The sequence below is a fragment of the Alligator sinensis genome, unplaced genomic scaffold (assembly GCF_000455745.1).
Source record: "Alligator sinensis unplaced genomic scaffold, ASM45574v1 scaffold893_1, whole genome shotgun sequence".
NCBI classification, from domain to species: Eukaryota; Metazoa; Chordata; order Crocodylia; family Alligatoridae; genus Alligator; species Alligator sinensis.
The window spans coordinates 44,822-60,770 of record NW_005843381.1 but is presented as its reverse complement, the minus strand read 5'-3'; the positions used below and the strand labels follow the sequence as shown (position 1 = coordinate 60,770).

Below are 15,949 nucleotides of genomic sequence, written 5' to 3'. Positions count from 1 at the left end.
CAGCGGTGGTCCCTGTAGAGTCCTGGCCTCCACGCTGACTGTCCCAGGCCAGGGGGCCGGTGCATCCCTGCCAGACCTCCACAAGCCCTGATAACATGGGCGATGGGGCCGGAGCAGTGCCAAGCCCCAGCAGAGCTCATGGGTAGCTGCGCCCTGCATGTGGGAGACCTGGGTGTTAGATGCAGGGCATGCATTGCAGCCACATCAGCTCGTGTAAACAACAGGGCGCCCTCGTGGCCTATGCTCACCCCATGCCTGCAGCTGGGACCGGGCCATCTGCAGCCCCCGGTGCCTGTGGGGAGCCAGGCCAGCTACACCTGGAAGAGAGCAATGCAGGTGGCAGCAGCCCTTGGACCCCGCTCCCAGATGAGACTCCTCCCCCAGGCAGCCCTTGTCTGGCTCCACCCCCAGGGCTCTCTGCACCCCAACCCATTTCCCCTGCACCCCTGCCTATGCGCAGAGCGCAGGGGTCCCAGGGTAGCACAAGGCTGGGGTCAGGCAGATTGCAGGCACTGCAGGGGCTGGCAAGCTGGGATCCTGGGATGCAGCACCTCCCCACAGCTGGTTATTGCTGCAGGTGGCACACAGGTCCCCGCACCTGCTGCTAACCCTGAGTCACCAGCCAGCTGCTGTGGGCCACACACCTGGGAACAGGACAGCCTGCAGCCACAGCCAGTGCTCCCACAGAGAAGCCAGGACCAAACCCGGCATGACGGGGTCACAGCAGGTGGAGGATCCCAGGCGGGTCTCAATCCTGCTTGCCTGGCCCAAGAGAGAGCTAGGAGCCTGCAGCCAGGGACTGGGGACCATTGCAGAAACCCATGGCTGGGGGTCATCAGCAGAGATTTGCAGCTGAGGCTGATGGGGCTGCACAGAGAGCCTGAGCCAGACAGGGAGGGAGTCAGAGCCCCTGGCAGTCACTACCATAGAGCACACACCCCTCAGCCCCAGCAGCCCCTACCAGCTGCAGCCCTTCTGGGCACAGCCCCACCCCTGCCTCCAGCTATCGCAGCTGCTCTGGCTGCACCAGGCCCACCCCCACATCACCTCGGCCAGCACAGGCCCCGCTGGCCAGCCCAGTGCCCCCCCCAATTAGCAGGGAAGCTTGCAGCAGAGGGGATTCAGGATGCAGGCAACCCCTATCCTGACCCAGATCCCCTCAGCTTCTCCCAGGGCATCTGCTAGCCACTGGGGACGTAGCACAGCTTCCCCTCAGCACCCCCAGCTGCCAGCAGCAAGCTCTGCTGGGCACAAGCCAGGATGGGCTCAGCCACCCAGGGGGACTGGGGTGGTGGCAACAGCTGCAGCGCTGGGGAAGCATTGCCCCAGGACTGGGAGCAGAGGAAGCCAGGTGGCAACAGCACAGCTGGGCCCTTCGGAAATAGGGTGGGAGCCAGACCTGTCCATGCCAGCTCCTGGGTGCTATTTTTATAGCCAAGGACATGGCATCTCCATTCAGCACCCAGCAGCCAAGGCCAGGGCCCAGCAAGGAGCTGCCTTTGGCCAAGGCATCTATGCATGCACGTCACCCACCTGCTCTTCCATGCTGCAGGGAACCACAAGCAGACCAGCGAGTCCAACCATGTGGGGGCAGCAGGGAACACATCGAGCCATGGCCAACAAGCAGGACCCTGGGAACAGGAAACAGGAGCAAATGAACAGGAGCCAGGACACTAGGAACAGAAGCCAGACCCAGGAATCAGGGGTCAGGTGCTAAGGGCTAGACAGAAAGGCCTCTGTCCCGTTACGTCTGTGCCGCATGCACCGCAGGGCCAGGCTCTGGCCCCAAGAGCACACAGCTGGGCAGCTGGCACCACCCAAGCCCAGGGCCTGGTCTGTGCTGGGAGACACCAGAGCAGATGGACTGCAGCCTGCTGGGCAAGTCCCAGCGCAGAGAAGCCACCTCCAGCATGACCCAGCCGCCATGACTGGGGACAGCACCACCATGGGGGACAGCACCAGCACCACAACTAAGGACAGCACCCAGGCCCAGCCCTTGTCACTTCCTGCCCCAGCACCCCCCCAGGCAGGCGTGGCAGACCAGGCCAACTTCTGGGGGCAAGCACCCAGCCCAGCCTGGCCTGTGCGCTGTCACGATGCCAGGACCAGGAAGCTCTAAGCGTCTGGAGGGCACATCCATTCAATGACCCCGCACCTGGGCCTGGCTGGAAGACAGCAGTCGTGGGAGCCCATGGGCACCAGCTGCAGGGAGAGTGCAGGCGGGCCAGGCTCAGGGGCAGCCAGGTCAGGCATCACCTCAGACCTGATTAATGGCAGTGCCGGGATTCGTGGGAATGCAGCACCTGCTGCCCCAGGGGAGCCACCCCATCCCCGCCCCTGCCCTGCAGCAGCTCCCCTATAAATTCCCAGTACCAGGCCCAGCTCATTCCTGCCCTGCTGCCTGCACAGAGATGGCGATGTGGCTCGTGCTGTTGGTCCTGGGGGTAGCAGGTACCAGGGTCCAGGGCTAGGGCTGGGCACTGCCAGAGCCCCCAGCCCTGCCTGCCAGAGACGGGGCGGCTGTCTGGAGCCCGTGGGCTGGGGAAGGCCGGGGTGTGGGTCCATCACTAGCGTGTTCATTGTTCATTTACCCCCATGACTGATTGTACCCAAGATCAGAGCAGTTGCAATGTGCTGACAAGCCCTGGGCCCTGCTGATGGCTCCGGGCACCGGCTGCATCTCTCATATCAAGGGAGCAAAACCAGGTGTAGCATTTCCGGGCACCCCTAGGCCCTGGGCTCCACCCCAGGGTTTGGGTTTCCTCGCACAACAGGGAGCTTCGGAGAAGCCACAAAATGCTGAGAGCCCCGGAGCCCACGCTGCAGTCGGTTTGGGGAGGCTGTGTCCACAGGGAGCCCCTTCCCCACCTGGGGGGATACCTGCCTACAGCTTGGGACCTGCCTTCCCAGACAAGCAGCAGCCCTGATTTGGGGGTACCTGCTGAGTCCTCTCAGTTAAATCAGCACCTGAGGGACTGAGGGCAGGGACGGGGCTCACAACCCTCCTGCCTTATACGTCACCACCTGTAACCTGCTCATGCCATGTCCCTGCAGCCGCTGCCCCACATGGCGCAGACAGGATCGTTGGAGGCCATGAGTGTGCCCCCCACTCCCAGCCCTGGCAGGTCTCCCTGAACTCTGGGTACCACTTCTGCGGCGGGTCCCTGATCACAGACCAGTGGGTGGTGTCAGCCGCCCACTGCTGGTACAAGTAAGTGTGGCACTGAATCCATGTGTGTGCACACATGTGCAAGCTGGGGCTGGTGGGGAAGCGCTTCCCTGGACAGCACTGAGCAGCTGTGCCCCAACCCCCCAGCCCCAATGCCATGCAGGTGATCCTGGGTGACCACAACATCCAAGTCTTCGAGCACACCGAGTACATGATGCGCATCGAGACCATCGTGTGGCACCCTGACTACAACTACCAGACCATGGACCACGACATCATGCTCATCAAGCTGGCCCACCCAGTGCAGTTTGATGCCAATGTGCAGGCCGTCGCCCTGCCCACAGCCTGTGCCGAGGGTGGTACCTTTTGCATGGTGTCAGGCTGGGGCAACATCCTCAGCGACGGAGGTGAGTCGCCCCCTCCCTGCCCCCAGAGTCCCTGGGGGCTTGGTGCCAGGAGAGGACAAGCAGTAGCAGTGTAGGCCCTGCAGGCCACACACTGCCCTGGAGCTGGAGATGAAACCCAGGAGTCCCGACCTCCAGCCTGTGCCCTCCGCTCAAGCCGGCCAGGCTGCAGTCCCCTGGGCAAGCAGAGATAGATGCTCGGAGGACCCCAGAGGTCGCAGCCAGTCCAGCCCCCTGCTCAGGGACAGAAAGCCTGTCCAGCCTGCTCTCAGAAATGTTGGGGACAAACCATCATGCACAACTGCCCAGTGCAGCACCTGAGTCACTAGTAACAGCCTTGAACTTTCCCTGCCTCTGTCCTACCACCGCAAAGGCACGAGAGGTCAAGGAAGGGGTCCAGGGCCCTGCTACAGAGGAAGGCAACTCCCCCCTCACACAGCCTGTGGGGTTGGCCCACGGGGCACCTTTCCTTCCTGGCCCCAGCCACAGTGACGAGCTGACCCCGAGCAGAGGAATTGCCGGGTTTCCCCAGTCCCAGTGAGGGCAAGGCCCACTCCAGCCCAAACCCCCAGCCGCAGCCATGGCCAGCACCCAACCCCGGGTCCCTGGCTCCCAGCCCTGCAGCTCTAGCCCACCAGGAGCCCCCTGCCCCTGAGCCAGGAGTCCTCAAGCTCCAAGCACCAGCTGCTCCGGGCAATGCTAGGGGCAGCAACGCCTCTTGGTACCTGCCCACAGCCCCCGGCAGGGGTCCCAGCAGCCTGCAGAGGTAGAGGACCCCTGGGTCAGTTTGTCCCTCTGCCTTGCAGTGTTCAACCCCTACAACCTGCAGTGTGCGGACGTGCCCCTTCTGAGCACACAGGAGTGCGAGAACGCCTACCCCGGGCAGATCACCAGCACCATGCTGTGCGCCGGGTTCCCAGAGGGTGGCAAGGATGCCTGCCAGGTGAGGGCAGAAGCCTGGGGTCTGCTGGGGAGCCCTGGCTCTGTGCTAGGGCTCGGAGCAGGCAGGGCAGCATGCAGCACTGGGGGCTGGGGGGGCATGGCGTTTTGTTACTGACCACTCACTCCGTGCCCTGCAGGGAGACTCTGGCGGCCCACTGGTCTGCCACGGGGAGCTGCAGGGCATCGTGTCCTGGGGCGTCGGCTGCGCCCTGGCAGGCTACCCCGGCGTCTACACCAAGGTCTGCGCCCTGCTGCCCTGGATCCAGGAGACCATCGCCACCAACTAGGCAAGGAGGGAGCACCGCAGCAGCCAGGAATGGGAAACAGCTGCCGAAGGGGGTGGGGACCACCTGGTGTCCGTGCGTGCTCACAGAACCAGCCACACCTGGCCCTGTACCTCCCTGCCGCTGGCATAGTGAACCCTAATAAACCCCGGTGTCCCGGGACCAGCATGTTGCCCGTCTGCCTCCTGCTTCTCATGCTCTGGGCGTCAGTCAGTCAGCACAGCCTCTCCTGGGCGCAGGCTGCAAGGCTGGGCAGGGGGAAGCAAACTGACTACCCCAGGCACCACCCAAGCTGGGTCTGTGGTCCTCCACACCTGGCTACTTCAAGCTACCCCAGCCCTGCCCTTGCACCACCCGCGGGAGGCACAAGTCCAGCCACGTGTGACCAGGGCCACCACAGTCCTATCTGATTTCCGTTGGACAAAGCCTAGTAGTCAAGTCCCAAGTGGCAATGGAGCTCAATCGTTTGAGTCTGTGGCGCTACTACCGGGCCAGTGTCCTCTTTCCCAGACCTGTCAGTCTGGGGCTTCAGATGCCTGCCACAGATCTGAGGAGTATCCTGCATGCAAGCCGAGGGCCCAGGGACCCTGGGGGACAGATGCTCCCTAGTCTTGTTTGTTCCTAGCCCAAGGGCTGGGGAGGAAGCTGGGGGGAAAGCATAACTGCAGTCCCCCCATTGCCACAAAATTGCACTCTAGCGTCCTGCACTGGGGAAACCTGCAGGGCTCAGCATGTCCAGAGCACAAGGGACAGGCCTCACCCTGATGAAACCACCACAGCAACTTGTGTCTGGTGCAGACCACAGATTTCATAGATGTCTAGGGTTTCATAGATTCATAGTAGGTAGGGTCAGAAGGGACCTGAGCAGATCATCAAGTCCGGCCCCCTGCCCTGGGCAGGAAAGAGTACTGGGATCTGCTGGGATCAAATGACCCTGGCAAGGTGTCCATCTAGCCTCCTTTTGAAGACCCCCAGGGTAGGAGCCAGCACCACTTCCCTTGGAAGTTGGTTCCAGATCCTGGCTGCCCTGACTGTGAAATAGTGCCTTCTAATGTCTAGACTGAACCTACTCTCCATCAACTTATGGCTGTTATTCCTTGTTACTCCCGGGAGTGCTCGGGGAAACAGGGCCCCCCACAATGCCTGCTGGTCCCCCTTGGCCAGTTTACAGACAGCCACCAGATCCTCTCTCAGCCTTCTCTTGTGAAGGCTGAACAGGTTCAGGTCCCGTAGCCTCTCCTCGTAGGGCCTGTCCTGCTGCCCCCTGATCATGCGGGTGGCCTTCCTCTGGACCCTCTCCACGCTGTCCACATCCCTCCTGAAGTGCGGCGCCCAGAACTGGACACAGTACTCCAACTGCGGCCTGACCAGTGCCGCATAGAGGGAGAGGATCACCTCCTTGGACCTGCTTGTGATGCATCTGTGGATGCATGACAAGGTATGGATAGCCATGCTGACCACATCCCCACGTTGGCGGCCCATACCTTGCACTTGTCAGTGTTGAAACCCATCCTGTTCTCATTCGCCCACCCCTGTAACCTGTCTAGGTTCAATTGCAGCCTATTCCTCCCTTCTAGCATGCCCACTTCTCCCCACATCTTAGTGTCATCAGCAAATTTGAACAAGGCGCTTTTTACACCCCCGTCCAAGTCGCTAATGAAGATGTTGAACAGTGCGGGCCCAAGGACCGAGCCCTGGGGGACCCCACTGCCCACATCCCTCCAGGTCGAATAAGACCCGTCCACCGCCACTCTCTGGGTGCGGCCCTCCAGCCAGTTAGTGACCCACCTGACTGTGTAGGCATCGATGCCACAGTCCCCTAATTTTTTAATGAGAATGGGGTGAGAGACAGTGTTGAAGGCTTTCCTAAAGTTCAAAAAGACTATGTCCACTGCGACACCTGCATCCAGGGATTTTGTGACCTGGTCGTAGGCCACCAGGTTGGTCTGACAGGACTTGCCCCTAATGACCCTGTGTTGGTTGCCCCTAAGCATACACTCCCCTGCCGGCCCCTCGCAGATGTGCTCCTGGATAATTTTCTCAAAGAGCTTCCCCAGGACCGAGGTAAGACTAATGGGCCTGTAGTTTCCTGGGTCCTCCTTCCTCCCTTTTTTGAAAATGGGGACCACATTGGCCCTTTTCCAGTCCTCTGGCACATCGCCTGAGAGCCATGAGTGCTCGTAAAGCCATGCTAGGGGTCCCACAATGACCTCTGCTAATTCCCTCAGCACTCTGGGGTGGAGATCATCAGGACCTGCTGATTTGAACATGTCCAGTCCCTCCAGAAGTTCCCCAACTAGGTCCTCGCAGACCCTAGGCCTGGCTGCACCTCCCCTGGGACAATCGTGGGTCCCGGTGGGGGGGATAACCTGGTCCCTGCTCAGAAAAATGAAGGCAAAGACATTTTTAAATAAGTTAGCTTTGTCGTCTGGTGAGACCACCAGATTTCCAAGCATGTCCTACAGAGACCCCACATTACCCGATACCTTCTTTTTTTACCCTCTATGTATTTGAAAAAGGACTTCTTGTTATCTTTAATCCGGGTCGCTAGTCCCAGTTCCATCTCCTCCTTGGCCTTCCTGACCGCCCCCCTGCAGCCCCGAGCAACCAAGGTGTAGTCCTCCCTGGTGATGCCCCTCCCTGCCATTGGGTGTATGCCTCCCTCTTAGCTAGGAGATGTTCCTGGATGCTTCTGGTGAGCCATGGGGGCTTTTGAGCACTCTTGCCCCCTTTGGTCCACGTTGGGATTGCCACCCTTTGGGCTTGGAGGATCGTCTCCTTCAGGAACGACCACTCTTCTTGGACTCCCAACTCCCCTCCCCTCCGGGACCTCAGTGCCTCCCTGACTAGCCTCCTTAGCTCAATGAAACTGGCCCTCCTGAAGTCCAGGGCTGCTGCCTTGCTGCAGGCCTTTGCCACCCTGTGCTGGATGGTGAATTCCAGCAGGCGATGATCGCTATCGCTCAGGTGGTCGAGCACCCACAGACCCCTCACCAGGTCATCGCCCATAGCCAGGACCAGGTCCAACACAGCATTTCCCCTGGTGGGACCGTGCACCTCCTGGGTTAGATAGAGGTCCTGTAACTCGGCTAGGAACCTACATGAGCGGTCAGACCTGGCTGACTGCTCTTCCCAGCAGATGTCCAGGTAGTTTAGGTCACCCATGACTACATCCCTTGACCTAACTGCCTCCATGAGCTGACCTGAGCATTCCTCGTCTAGCTCTTCTCCCTGGTTGGGTGGTCTGTAGTAGACCCCCACTGTTAGGTCCCTTTCCCCACAACCCTGGTGTATACAGATCCAGAGCACCTCAGCCTGCCCCTCCTCTGACCCAGCGCTGCTTGTTGAGGATGTGAATTGTTCTTTGACATAAAGCGCCACACCCCCACCTTTCCTCCCTGTCCGATCCCTCCTGTACAGCCTATAGCCCTTGATGTTCACCGCCCAGTCATGCATTGGATCCCACCACATTTCAGTGAGCTCCATTATGTCTGGGTTTGTGTTAGCTAGCAGGAGGGCAAGTTCCTCCTGCTTGTTTCTACGAGCATTGGTGTATAGACATTTAAGGCCTTCTGAAGGTGTATGCACCACCCCCCTAATCCCAGTACTATCCAGGTCTCTTACCTGGGTATGTCTTGTGCTTGTCATCAGAAAGGACCTATTAGATCAGCATGTCCATCCCCTGCCCTAGGCAGGAAAGAGCGCTGGGGTCAAGTGACCCCAGCCAGGTACTTGTCTAACCTCCTCTTGAACACCTCCAAGCCAGGGGACAGCACCACCTCCCTTGGAAGCCCATTCCAGATTTTGGCAACCCTCACTATAAAGAATTTCTTCCTGATCTCCAGCCTAAATCTGCTCTCCTTCAGTTTATGGCCGTTGTTTCTAGTAACCCCGGGGGGTGCCCTGTAGAGTATCTCCTATTCCCTGCTGACCCCCCGCGATGAGTTTATAGACCGCCACAAGATCGCCTCTCAGCCATCTCTTCCAGAGGCTGAAGAGATTCAAGTCCCTCAGTCCGTCTTCATAGGATCTTACCTGTAGGCCCTCAATCATACGAGTAGCCCTCCTCTGAACCCTTCCTAGGTTATCTGCATCCCTCTTGAAGTGCGGTGCCCGAAACTGGACGCAGTACTCCAGCTGCGGCCTCACCAATGCCGCATAAAGGGGAAGTATCACCTCCCTGGACCTGCTCGTGATGCACCTGCTAATGCAAGCCTTACTTGTTACCTCGTCACGTTGGCGACTCATGTTCACTTTTAGAACGACTATGACTCACAGATCCCTTTCGGCTGCCGTGCTACTTAAAGTACTGGGTACTTCCCAGTCTATAGACATACTGGTGATTCCTTCTCCCCACGTGCAGTACTTTGCACTTCTCTTTGTTAAATTACATCCTATTCTGATCTGTCCACTTCCCCAATCTATCTAAATCCACCTGAATTTGATCCCTCCCCTCTAGTGTGTTTACTATACCCCACAGTTTGGTGTTGTCTGCGAATCTGGACAAGGTGCTTTCTACACCCTCATCCAGATCACTGATGAAGATATTGGACAGCACTGGTCCAAGGACCGAGCCCTGGGGGATGCCACTGCCCACATTTCTCCAGGTAGAAACCGACCCATCCACCACCACCCTCTGAGTGCATCCCATAAGCCAGTTTTCCACCTACCTGACTGTGAAAAAATCCACATCACAGCTACTTACTTTACTTGTAAGAATTGGGTGCAACACTGCGTCAAAGGCCTTTTTAAAATCCAAGTAAATAACCTCTACCTCTACCCCTGCATCTAAGCACTTTGTGACCTGGTCATAAAAAGAGACCAGGTTAGTCAGGCAGGATCTACCTGCTATAAGCCCATGCTGGTTGCCCCTTAACATTGTATTACCCACTGGACCCCCACAAATATGATCCTTTATGATTTTTTCTAAGGTCTTGCCAAGAATAGAGGTGAGGCTAACTGGCCTATAATTACCCTGGTCCTCCTTCCTCCCCTTCTTGAAAACAGGGACCACATGGGCCATCCCCGGCTTGGTCATGGTATTTCCCTGCCTAAGGGGCTCTGCAAGCTCACCCCCCTGGTTAGATAGAGGTCCTGTAACTCGGCTAGGAACCTACATGAGCGGTCAGACCTGGCTGACTGCTCTTCCCAGCAGATGTCCAGGTAGTTTAGGTCACCCATGACTACATCCCTTGACCTAACTGCCTCCATGAGCTGACCTGAGCATTCCTCGTCTAGCTCTTCTCCCTGGTTGGGTGGTCTGTAGTAGACCCCCACTGTTAGGTCCCTTTCCCCACAACCCTGGTGTATACAGATCCAGAGCACCTCAGCCTGCCCCTCCTCTGACCCAGCGCTGCTTGTTGAGGATGTGAATTGTTCTTTGACATAAAGCGCCACACCCCCACCTTTCCTCCCTGTCCGATCCCTCCTGTACAGCCTATAGCCCTTGATGTTCACCGCCCAGTCATGCATTGGATCCCACCACATTTCAGTGAGCTCCATTATGTCTGGGTTTGTGTTAGCTAGCAGGAGGGCAAGTTCCTCCTGCTTGTTTCTACGAGCATTGGTGTATAGACATTTAAGGCCTTCTGAAGGTGTATGCACCACCCCCCTAATCCCAGTACTATCCAGGTCTCTTACCTGGGTATGTCTTGTGCTTGTCATCAGAAAGGACCTATTAGATCAGCATGTCCATCCCCTGCCCTAGGCAGGAAAGAGCGCTGGGGTCAAGTGACCCCAGCCAGGTACTTGTCTAACCTCCTCTTGAACACCTCCAAGCCAGGGGACAGCACCACCTCCCTTGGAAGCCCATTCCAGATTTTGGCAACCCTCACTATAAAGAATTTCTTCCTGATCTCCAGCCTAAATCTGCTCTCCTTCAGTTTATGGCCGTTGTTTCTAGTAACCCCGGGGGGTGCCCTGTAGAGTATCTCCTATTCCCTGCTGACCCCCCGCGATGAGTTTATAGACCGCCACAAGATCGCCTCTCAGCCATCTCTTCCAGAGGCTGAAGAGATTCAAGTCCCTCAGTCCGTCTTCATAGGATCTTACCTGTAGGCCCTCAATCATACGAGTAGCCCTCCTCTGAACCCTTCCTAGGTTATCTGCATCCCTCTTGAAGTGCGGTGCCCGAAACTGGACGCAGTACTCCAGCTGCGGCCTCACCAATGCCGCATAAAGGGGAAGTATCACCTCCCTGGACCTGCTCGTGATGCACCTGCTAATGCAAGCCTTACTTGTTACCTCGTCACGTTGGCGACTCATGTTCACTTTTAGAACGACTATGACTCACAGATCCCTTTCGGCTGCCGTGCTACTTAAAGTACTGGGTACTTCCCAGTCTATAGACATACTGGTGATTCCTTCTCCCCACGTGCAGTACTTTGCACTTCTCTTTGTTAAATTACATCCTATTCTGATCTGTCCACTTCCCCAATCTATCTAAATCCACCTGAATTTGATCCCTCCCCTCTAGTGTGTTTACTATACCCCACAGTTTGGTGTTGTCTGCGAATCTGGACAAGGTGCTTTCTACACCCTCATCCAGATCACTGATGAAGATATTGGACAGCACTGGTCCAAGGACCGAGCCCTGGGGGATGCCACTGCCCACATTTCTCCAGGTAGAAACCGACCCATCCACCACCACCCTCTGAGTGCATCCCATAAGCCAGTTTTCCACCTACCTGACTGTGAAAAAATCCACATCACAGCTACTTACTTTACTTGTAAGAATTGGGTGCAACACTGCGTCAAAGGCCTTTTTAAAATCCAAGTAAATAACCTCTACCTCTACCCCTGCATCTAAGCACTTTGTGACCTGGTCATAAAAAGAGACCAGGTTAGTCAGGCAGGATCTACCTGCTATAAGCCCATGCTGGTTGCCCCTTAACATTGTATTACCCACTGGACCCCCACAAATATGATCCTTTATGATTTTTTCTAAGGTCTTGCCAAGAATAGAGGTGAGGCTAACTGGCCTATAATTACCCTGGTCCTCCTTCCTCCCCTTCTTGAAAACAGGGACCACATGGGCCATCCCCGGCTTGGTCATGGTATTTCCCTGCCTAAGGGGCTCTGCAAGCTCACCCCCCTGCATCTGCCCTGGAGGCCAGGTCTTGCGTGGGGCACAAGGGTCCTCTCCCCTCCATCCATTCATCACAGCCCAGCAGGATACAGCTGCAGCAGCCCAAGGCTGAGTCAAAGGCAGGCGCCCAGAGCACAGGCAGGGCCAGAGCAATCCCACCGACTGCAGCAGACCCAACTCAGGGGGCCGTTCCTGGTGGAGCTTGCCCTGAGAGGGGACAGGGCATGGGCCTGGGGGCCGGGAGCAATGCACGCACAGCAATCCCGAGCTTGTCAAACGCAGCAAGCCATGGCAGCTCCTGCACACTGCTCTGCACACGTGGCCGCAGACAGGGCACCGGGCAAGCAGCTGCAGCCTTGGGTCCGGCCAACACCGCAGGCATCTTGGAGCTGCTGGGCTGGCAGGGGCCCGGCAGAGCTCTCGCCTAGTCTGAGCCCTGCCCGAGGCAGCAGCAGCCCTGTCCAAACCAGCCCAGACAAACCCATCACCCGACCTTGCAGGAAAACCACCGTCAAGCCTGGCACAGCACAGACCTGCTGGCCCAGCACCGCTGCCTACGGGTGCTGGTCCCTGGACTCTGCTGCTAACTCCAGAGGGAAGCAGGGGTCCCGGGGGGAAGCCGGGAGCCAGGACCCAACCCTGGGTCTTCTCCCCAGCTCTGGGAGGGGAGTGAAGTCAAGAGCCAGTATCCTGGGGGCCAGGACGCCTGGGCTGTATCCCAGCTCTCAGCGGGGTGTGGAGCCTAGAAATGAGAGCGCAAACCCCAAATCGGGGCCTGGACTAAGGGACTTGGATTGGGTTAGGGAAGAGCAGCGGGTGGGTACATGGGGGCGCAAGCGAGCAGGTGTGTTTTTGTAACGGGTGTGCAGTTTCTTAATGTGGTTAAAGGCTAGGGTGGGCAAGAGGCAAATACCTGGGGTGTCTCACCTGCTCAGCAGCCCTGGCAGCATCACCCCCCCACACCCCCACTTCTCCCACAAAGCAGCATTTCCCTGCACGGGGCCTGTGCCACATCCAGCCCTGCCCCTGCCGGCGCTGGATCAGACGGGGTCTGCAGAAGAGGTGCCTCCCCGCCCCATGCCCACAGCTTGCCCTGCTCTCCTGGGCACGCTGAGCCCCGGGCCCCTCAGCTCTCGGGTCATGTTGCGCAGTGTGCCCCCCCAGCGGCTTCACGGACCCTCATCATGGAGTGCCGGCCAGAAAACAGGAGGCAGAAAACAGTGTGCTGATGCCAAGATGGGGTTTATTGGGGAGAGACAGCGCAAGGCACATCCCGGTGCCAGGACAGCCAGCCACGCACACGGGACATGTGTGTGCTGTGTCTTCCTGGGTGCCAGGATGCCCTGCCCACTCCCCAGCTGGCAGCGCTGCCCCATCCCAGCTAGCGGGTGGCCATGGTGTCCTGGATCCAGGGCAGCAGGTCGCAGACCTTGGTGTAGAGACTAGGGTAGTTCTTCTGGGCCCAGCCAAAGCCCCAGGACATGATGCCCTGCAGCTCTCCGGCACAGACCAGTGGCCCGCCAGCATCACCCTATGCCAGAAGGGGAAGGTGTCGTCAGCTTCCAGCAAGGGGCTGCATCCCCTGCCAGCCCCTATGCTGCAGCCATGTGCTCATGCCCTCTCCTGGGCCTAGCACAGCGTCCAGGTCCCAGCACTCCTACCTCGCAGGCATCCTTGCCACCCTGCAGATGCCCGGCGCACAGCATGGTGCTGGTGACCCTGTTAGGGTAGGCGTCCTCGCACACCTGGTGACTCAGGATCGGGACCTCCACGCACCGCAGCTGGTCAGAGCCAAGAACTGCAGGACAGAGGAGAGGCCTGAGCCCTGAGGGTCTCCCTACTGCATCCCCCCCCCCGCCCAGGTGGGCAGCACCTCAACACATCCCCACCCGGCTGGCAGCCTGCTTGGGGCACATACTGGGTGGATGCCTGGGTGCTCTGGGAGGGAGACGTGGGGCTGGGATCCAGCCCTGGAGGTCCTCAGGCTGCGTAAAGCAGGGGGGAGTCACTTACCTGCCACCTCCGTTCTGGTTGCAGGGTCTCAGCCCAGGTTTGTCTGCACAGAACAACTCTGCTTCCACCACAAACAGTGCTCCTGGCTCTAAGCTTCTCCCAGCAGAGCAGCCGCCCCCTCTGCAGCGCTCCCCCCCAGTCGGTCATTGCTGCCCGCTGGCCTCTGCCGCACCCAGGGCTGTTAACCACAGACTGCCTGAACCTGATGTCTGAGCCTGTCCCTGCCGGCCACTGGGGCTGAGGAACATGAGGCCGGAGCCGGGACTCCTGGGTCCTGTCCCCAGCTCTGAGCAGCTGCTGGGGGCTGTTTCCCGGGGCCTCTCTCTGACCAGTCCAGCTGTGCAGCTGGGTAAAGGCAAAGGAGTGCTGGAGCAGGAGCCTTCCCTCTGGTCTCTGCTTAGAGCGAGGCAGCCAGGCACAAGCAGGGGCCCAGGGAAACTCCCAGCTGCAGGCACAGATTAGCAAAAGGAAAGCAGCTGAGGACTGGGAGATCAAGGTCAGTCTCACCTGTGGCCTGGGGAATGCCTCCCTGGACCCCCTGCACAAGGGCCTGGAGCCCCCGGGCAAGTGCACGCATGCCGGCAAGAATTAGCTGCCTTTGGCAGTGACCGGGACCCTGAGGCCAGCGCTGGGCACCCTCCCATGCTTGCGCTGGCTGGTATAACACAGCCCCCCCACCCCCTGCCCCGTCCTGCCCCAGGCCCCCTGCACAGACCCACCCACCCAGCAGGTGGATAATGGGGTCACCCAGCGCTGAGCCACCAAGACTCCGGGGGCAGGGAGGGGGCGACTCACTTCCGTTGCTCTGGGTGTTGCCCCAGCCCGACATCACGCAGGAGGTGCCGGCCATGGCGCAGGCCGTGGGCAGGGCGACAGGCTGCACATTGGCATCACGCTGCACAGGCTGGGCCAACTTGACAAGCATGATGTCGTAGTCCAGCGTCTCCTCGTTGTAGTTGGGATGCGTCACCACGGTCTCCACATGCATCAGGTGCTCAGTGTGCTCGAAGACCTGCAGGTTGTGCTCCCCCAGGATCACCAGCATGGCCTGAGCACTGGGTGGGGGGCAAGGGGAGGGGGGCACCAGGCCGCTCAGTGCTGCCCCTCCAGCAGCCCCCTGAGCCCCCATGCAGCCCCGATCTGCTCCTGCTTCCAGAGCTGCCACATTAGCACAGTGGCACTGACACGTGCAGTTGCACACACACAGGCTTACACATGTGCATGCAGGTACACACACATGCACACATGTAAGCCCCCCCTCAGCACCTGCCACATGCTTTAGGAGCAGTGGGCCACCCTCTCCCTGCCAGCCCCAGCTTGCACACGTATACACACACGCGCACACAGGACTGTACTCACTAGTATGCACAGTGGGCAGCCGACACCACCCACTGGTCAGCGATCAGGGCTCCACCACATGAGTGGTAGCCCAAGTTGAGGGAAGCTAGCCAGGGCTGGGAGTGTGGTCTGCACTCATAGCCCCCGATGATCCTGTCAGCGCCTGGCGGGGCAGCAGCTGTGGGGAGACAGGCACCGCTTCAGACTTTGCAGGGAGGACTCAGTGGTTACTCCCAAATCAGGGCTGCTGCTTGGCTGAGAAGGCAGGTCCCAAGCTGCAGGCAAGCATCCCCCCAGGTGGGGAAGGGGCTCCCTGTGGACACGGCCTCCCTGGACTGGCTGCAGCGTGGGCTCAGGGAGCCTCAGCATTTTCTGGGTGCTCCGAAGCTCCCTGCTGCATGCGGAAACCCAAGCCCTGGCGCAGAGCAGGAGCACCCAGAAATACTGCGCCTGGTTTCGCTCCCTGATATCAGAGACATGCAGCTGGTGCCCGGAGCACCACCTTGCAGCCGCGCTAATCTTGGGTGCGATGGGTCATGGGAGGAAATGAACAATGAAAGCGCTCACTCCGGCGCCCACGGGGTTTGCATGGGGTGGCAGTGGCCAGGCTGGCACTGGGCTAGGGCCCTGGAGTATGGGCACTGCCAGGGCCCCCAGCCCTGCATGCTAGAGACAGGGCAGCCGCATGGAGCCCGTGGGCTGGGGAAGGCCA

The 15,949-nt window shown here is 59.1% G+C and overlaps 2 protein-coding genes and 1 pseudogene across 2 annotated transcripts; 1 reads left to right on the top strand and 2 right to left on the bottom strand.

Moving 5' to 3' along the window:
- Positions 1-2,411: 2,411 nt before the first annotated feature.
- On the top strand, positions 2,412-4,894 carry LOC102385253 (anionic trypsin-1-like). The gene is made up of 5 exons (XM_006038534.2): positions 2,412-2,451; positions 3,055-3,211; positions 3,317-3,576; positions 4,380-4,516; positions 4,653-4,894. The coding sequence occupies exons 1-5, from the start codon at positions 2,412-2,414 to the stop codon at positions 4,800-4,802; spliced, it is 744 nt and encodes a 247-aa protein (XP_006038596.1). The 3' UTR covers positions 4,803-4,894.
- A 552-nt stretch (positions 4,895-5,446) lies between these two features.
- On the bottom strand, positions 5,447-5,590 carry LOC112548661 (annotated as a pseudogene).
- Positions 5,591-13,118: 7,528 nt separating this feature from the next.
- Positions 13,119-15,266, bottom strand: LOC102385992 (anionic trypsin-1-like). Its single transcript, XM_025195058.1, has 4 exons — positions 15,259-15,266; positions 14,695-14,911; positions 13,548-13,684; positions 13,119-13,417 (listed from the first exon to the last, which is right to left on the bottom strand). Exons 2-4 carry the CDS (start codon positions 14,885-14,887, stop codon positions 13,268-13,270), a joined length of 480 nt encoding a protein of 159 aa, XP_025050843.1. The 5' UTR covers positions 14,888-14,911; positions 15,259-15,266; the 3' UTR covers positions 13,119-13,267.
- Between the last annotated feature and the right edge of the window lie 683 nt (positions 15,267-15,949).

What these genes read in the sequence shown, in the direction of transcription:
- LOC102385253 (XM_006038534.2), top strand. Translation starts at nt 2,412, where the DNA reads ATGGCGATGTGGCTCGTGCTGTTGGTCCTGGGGGTAGCAG. An exon ending in GCCGCCCACTGCTGGTACAA is followed by an intron (nt 3,212 to 3,316) that starts GTAAGTGTGGCA and finishes CCAACCCCCCAG; the next exon opens with CCCCAATGCCATGCAGGTGA. An exon ending in CAACATCCTCAGCGACGGAG is followed by an intron (nt 3,577 to 4,379) that starts GTGAGTCGCCCC and finishes TCTGCCTTGCAG; the next exon opens with TGTTCAACCCCTACAACCTG.
- LOC102385992 (XM_025195058.1), bottom strand. Translation starts at nt 14,887, where the DNA reads ATGCATGTGGAGACCGTGGTGACGCATCCCAACTACAACGAGGAGACG. An exon ending in CAACACCCAGAGCAACGGAA is followed by an intron (nt 13,685 to 14,694) that starts GTGAGTCGCCCC and finishes TCTGTCCTGCAG; the next exon opens with TTCTTGGCTCTGACCAGCTG. An exon ending in GTGGCAAGGATGCCTGCGAG is followed by an intron (nt 13,418 to 13,547) that starts GTAGGAGTGCTG and finishes CTTCTGGCATAG; the next exon opens with GGTGATGCTGGCGGGCCACT.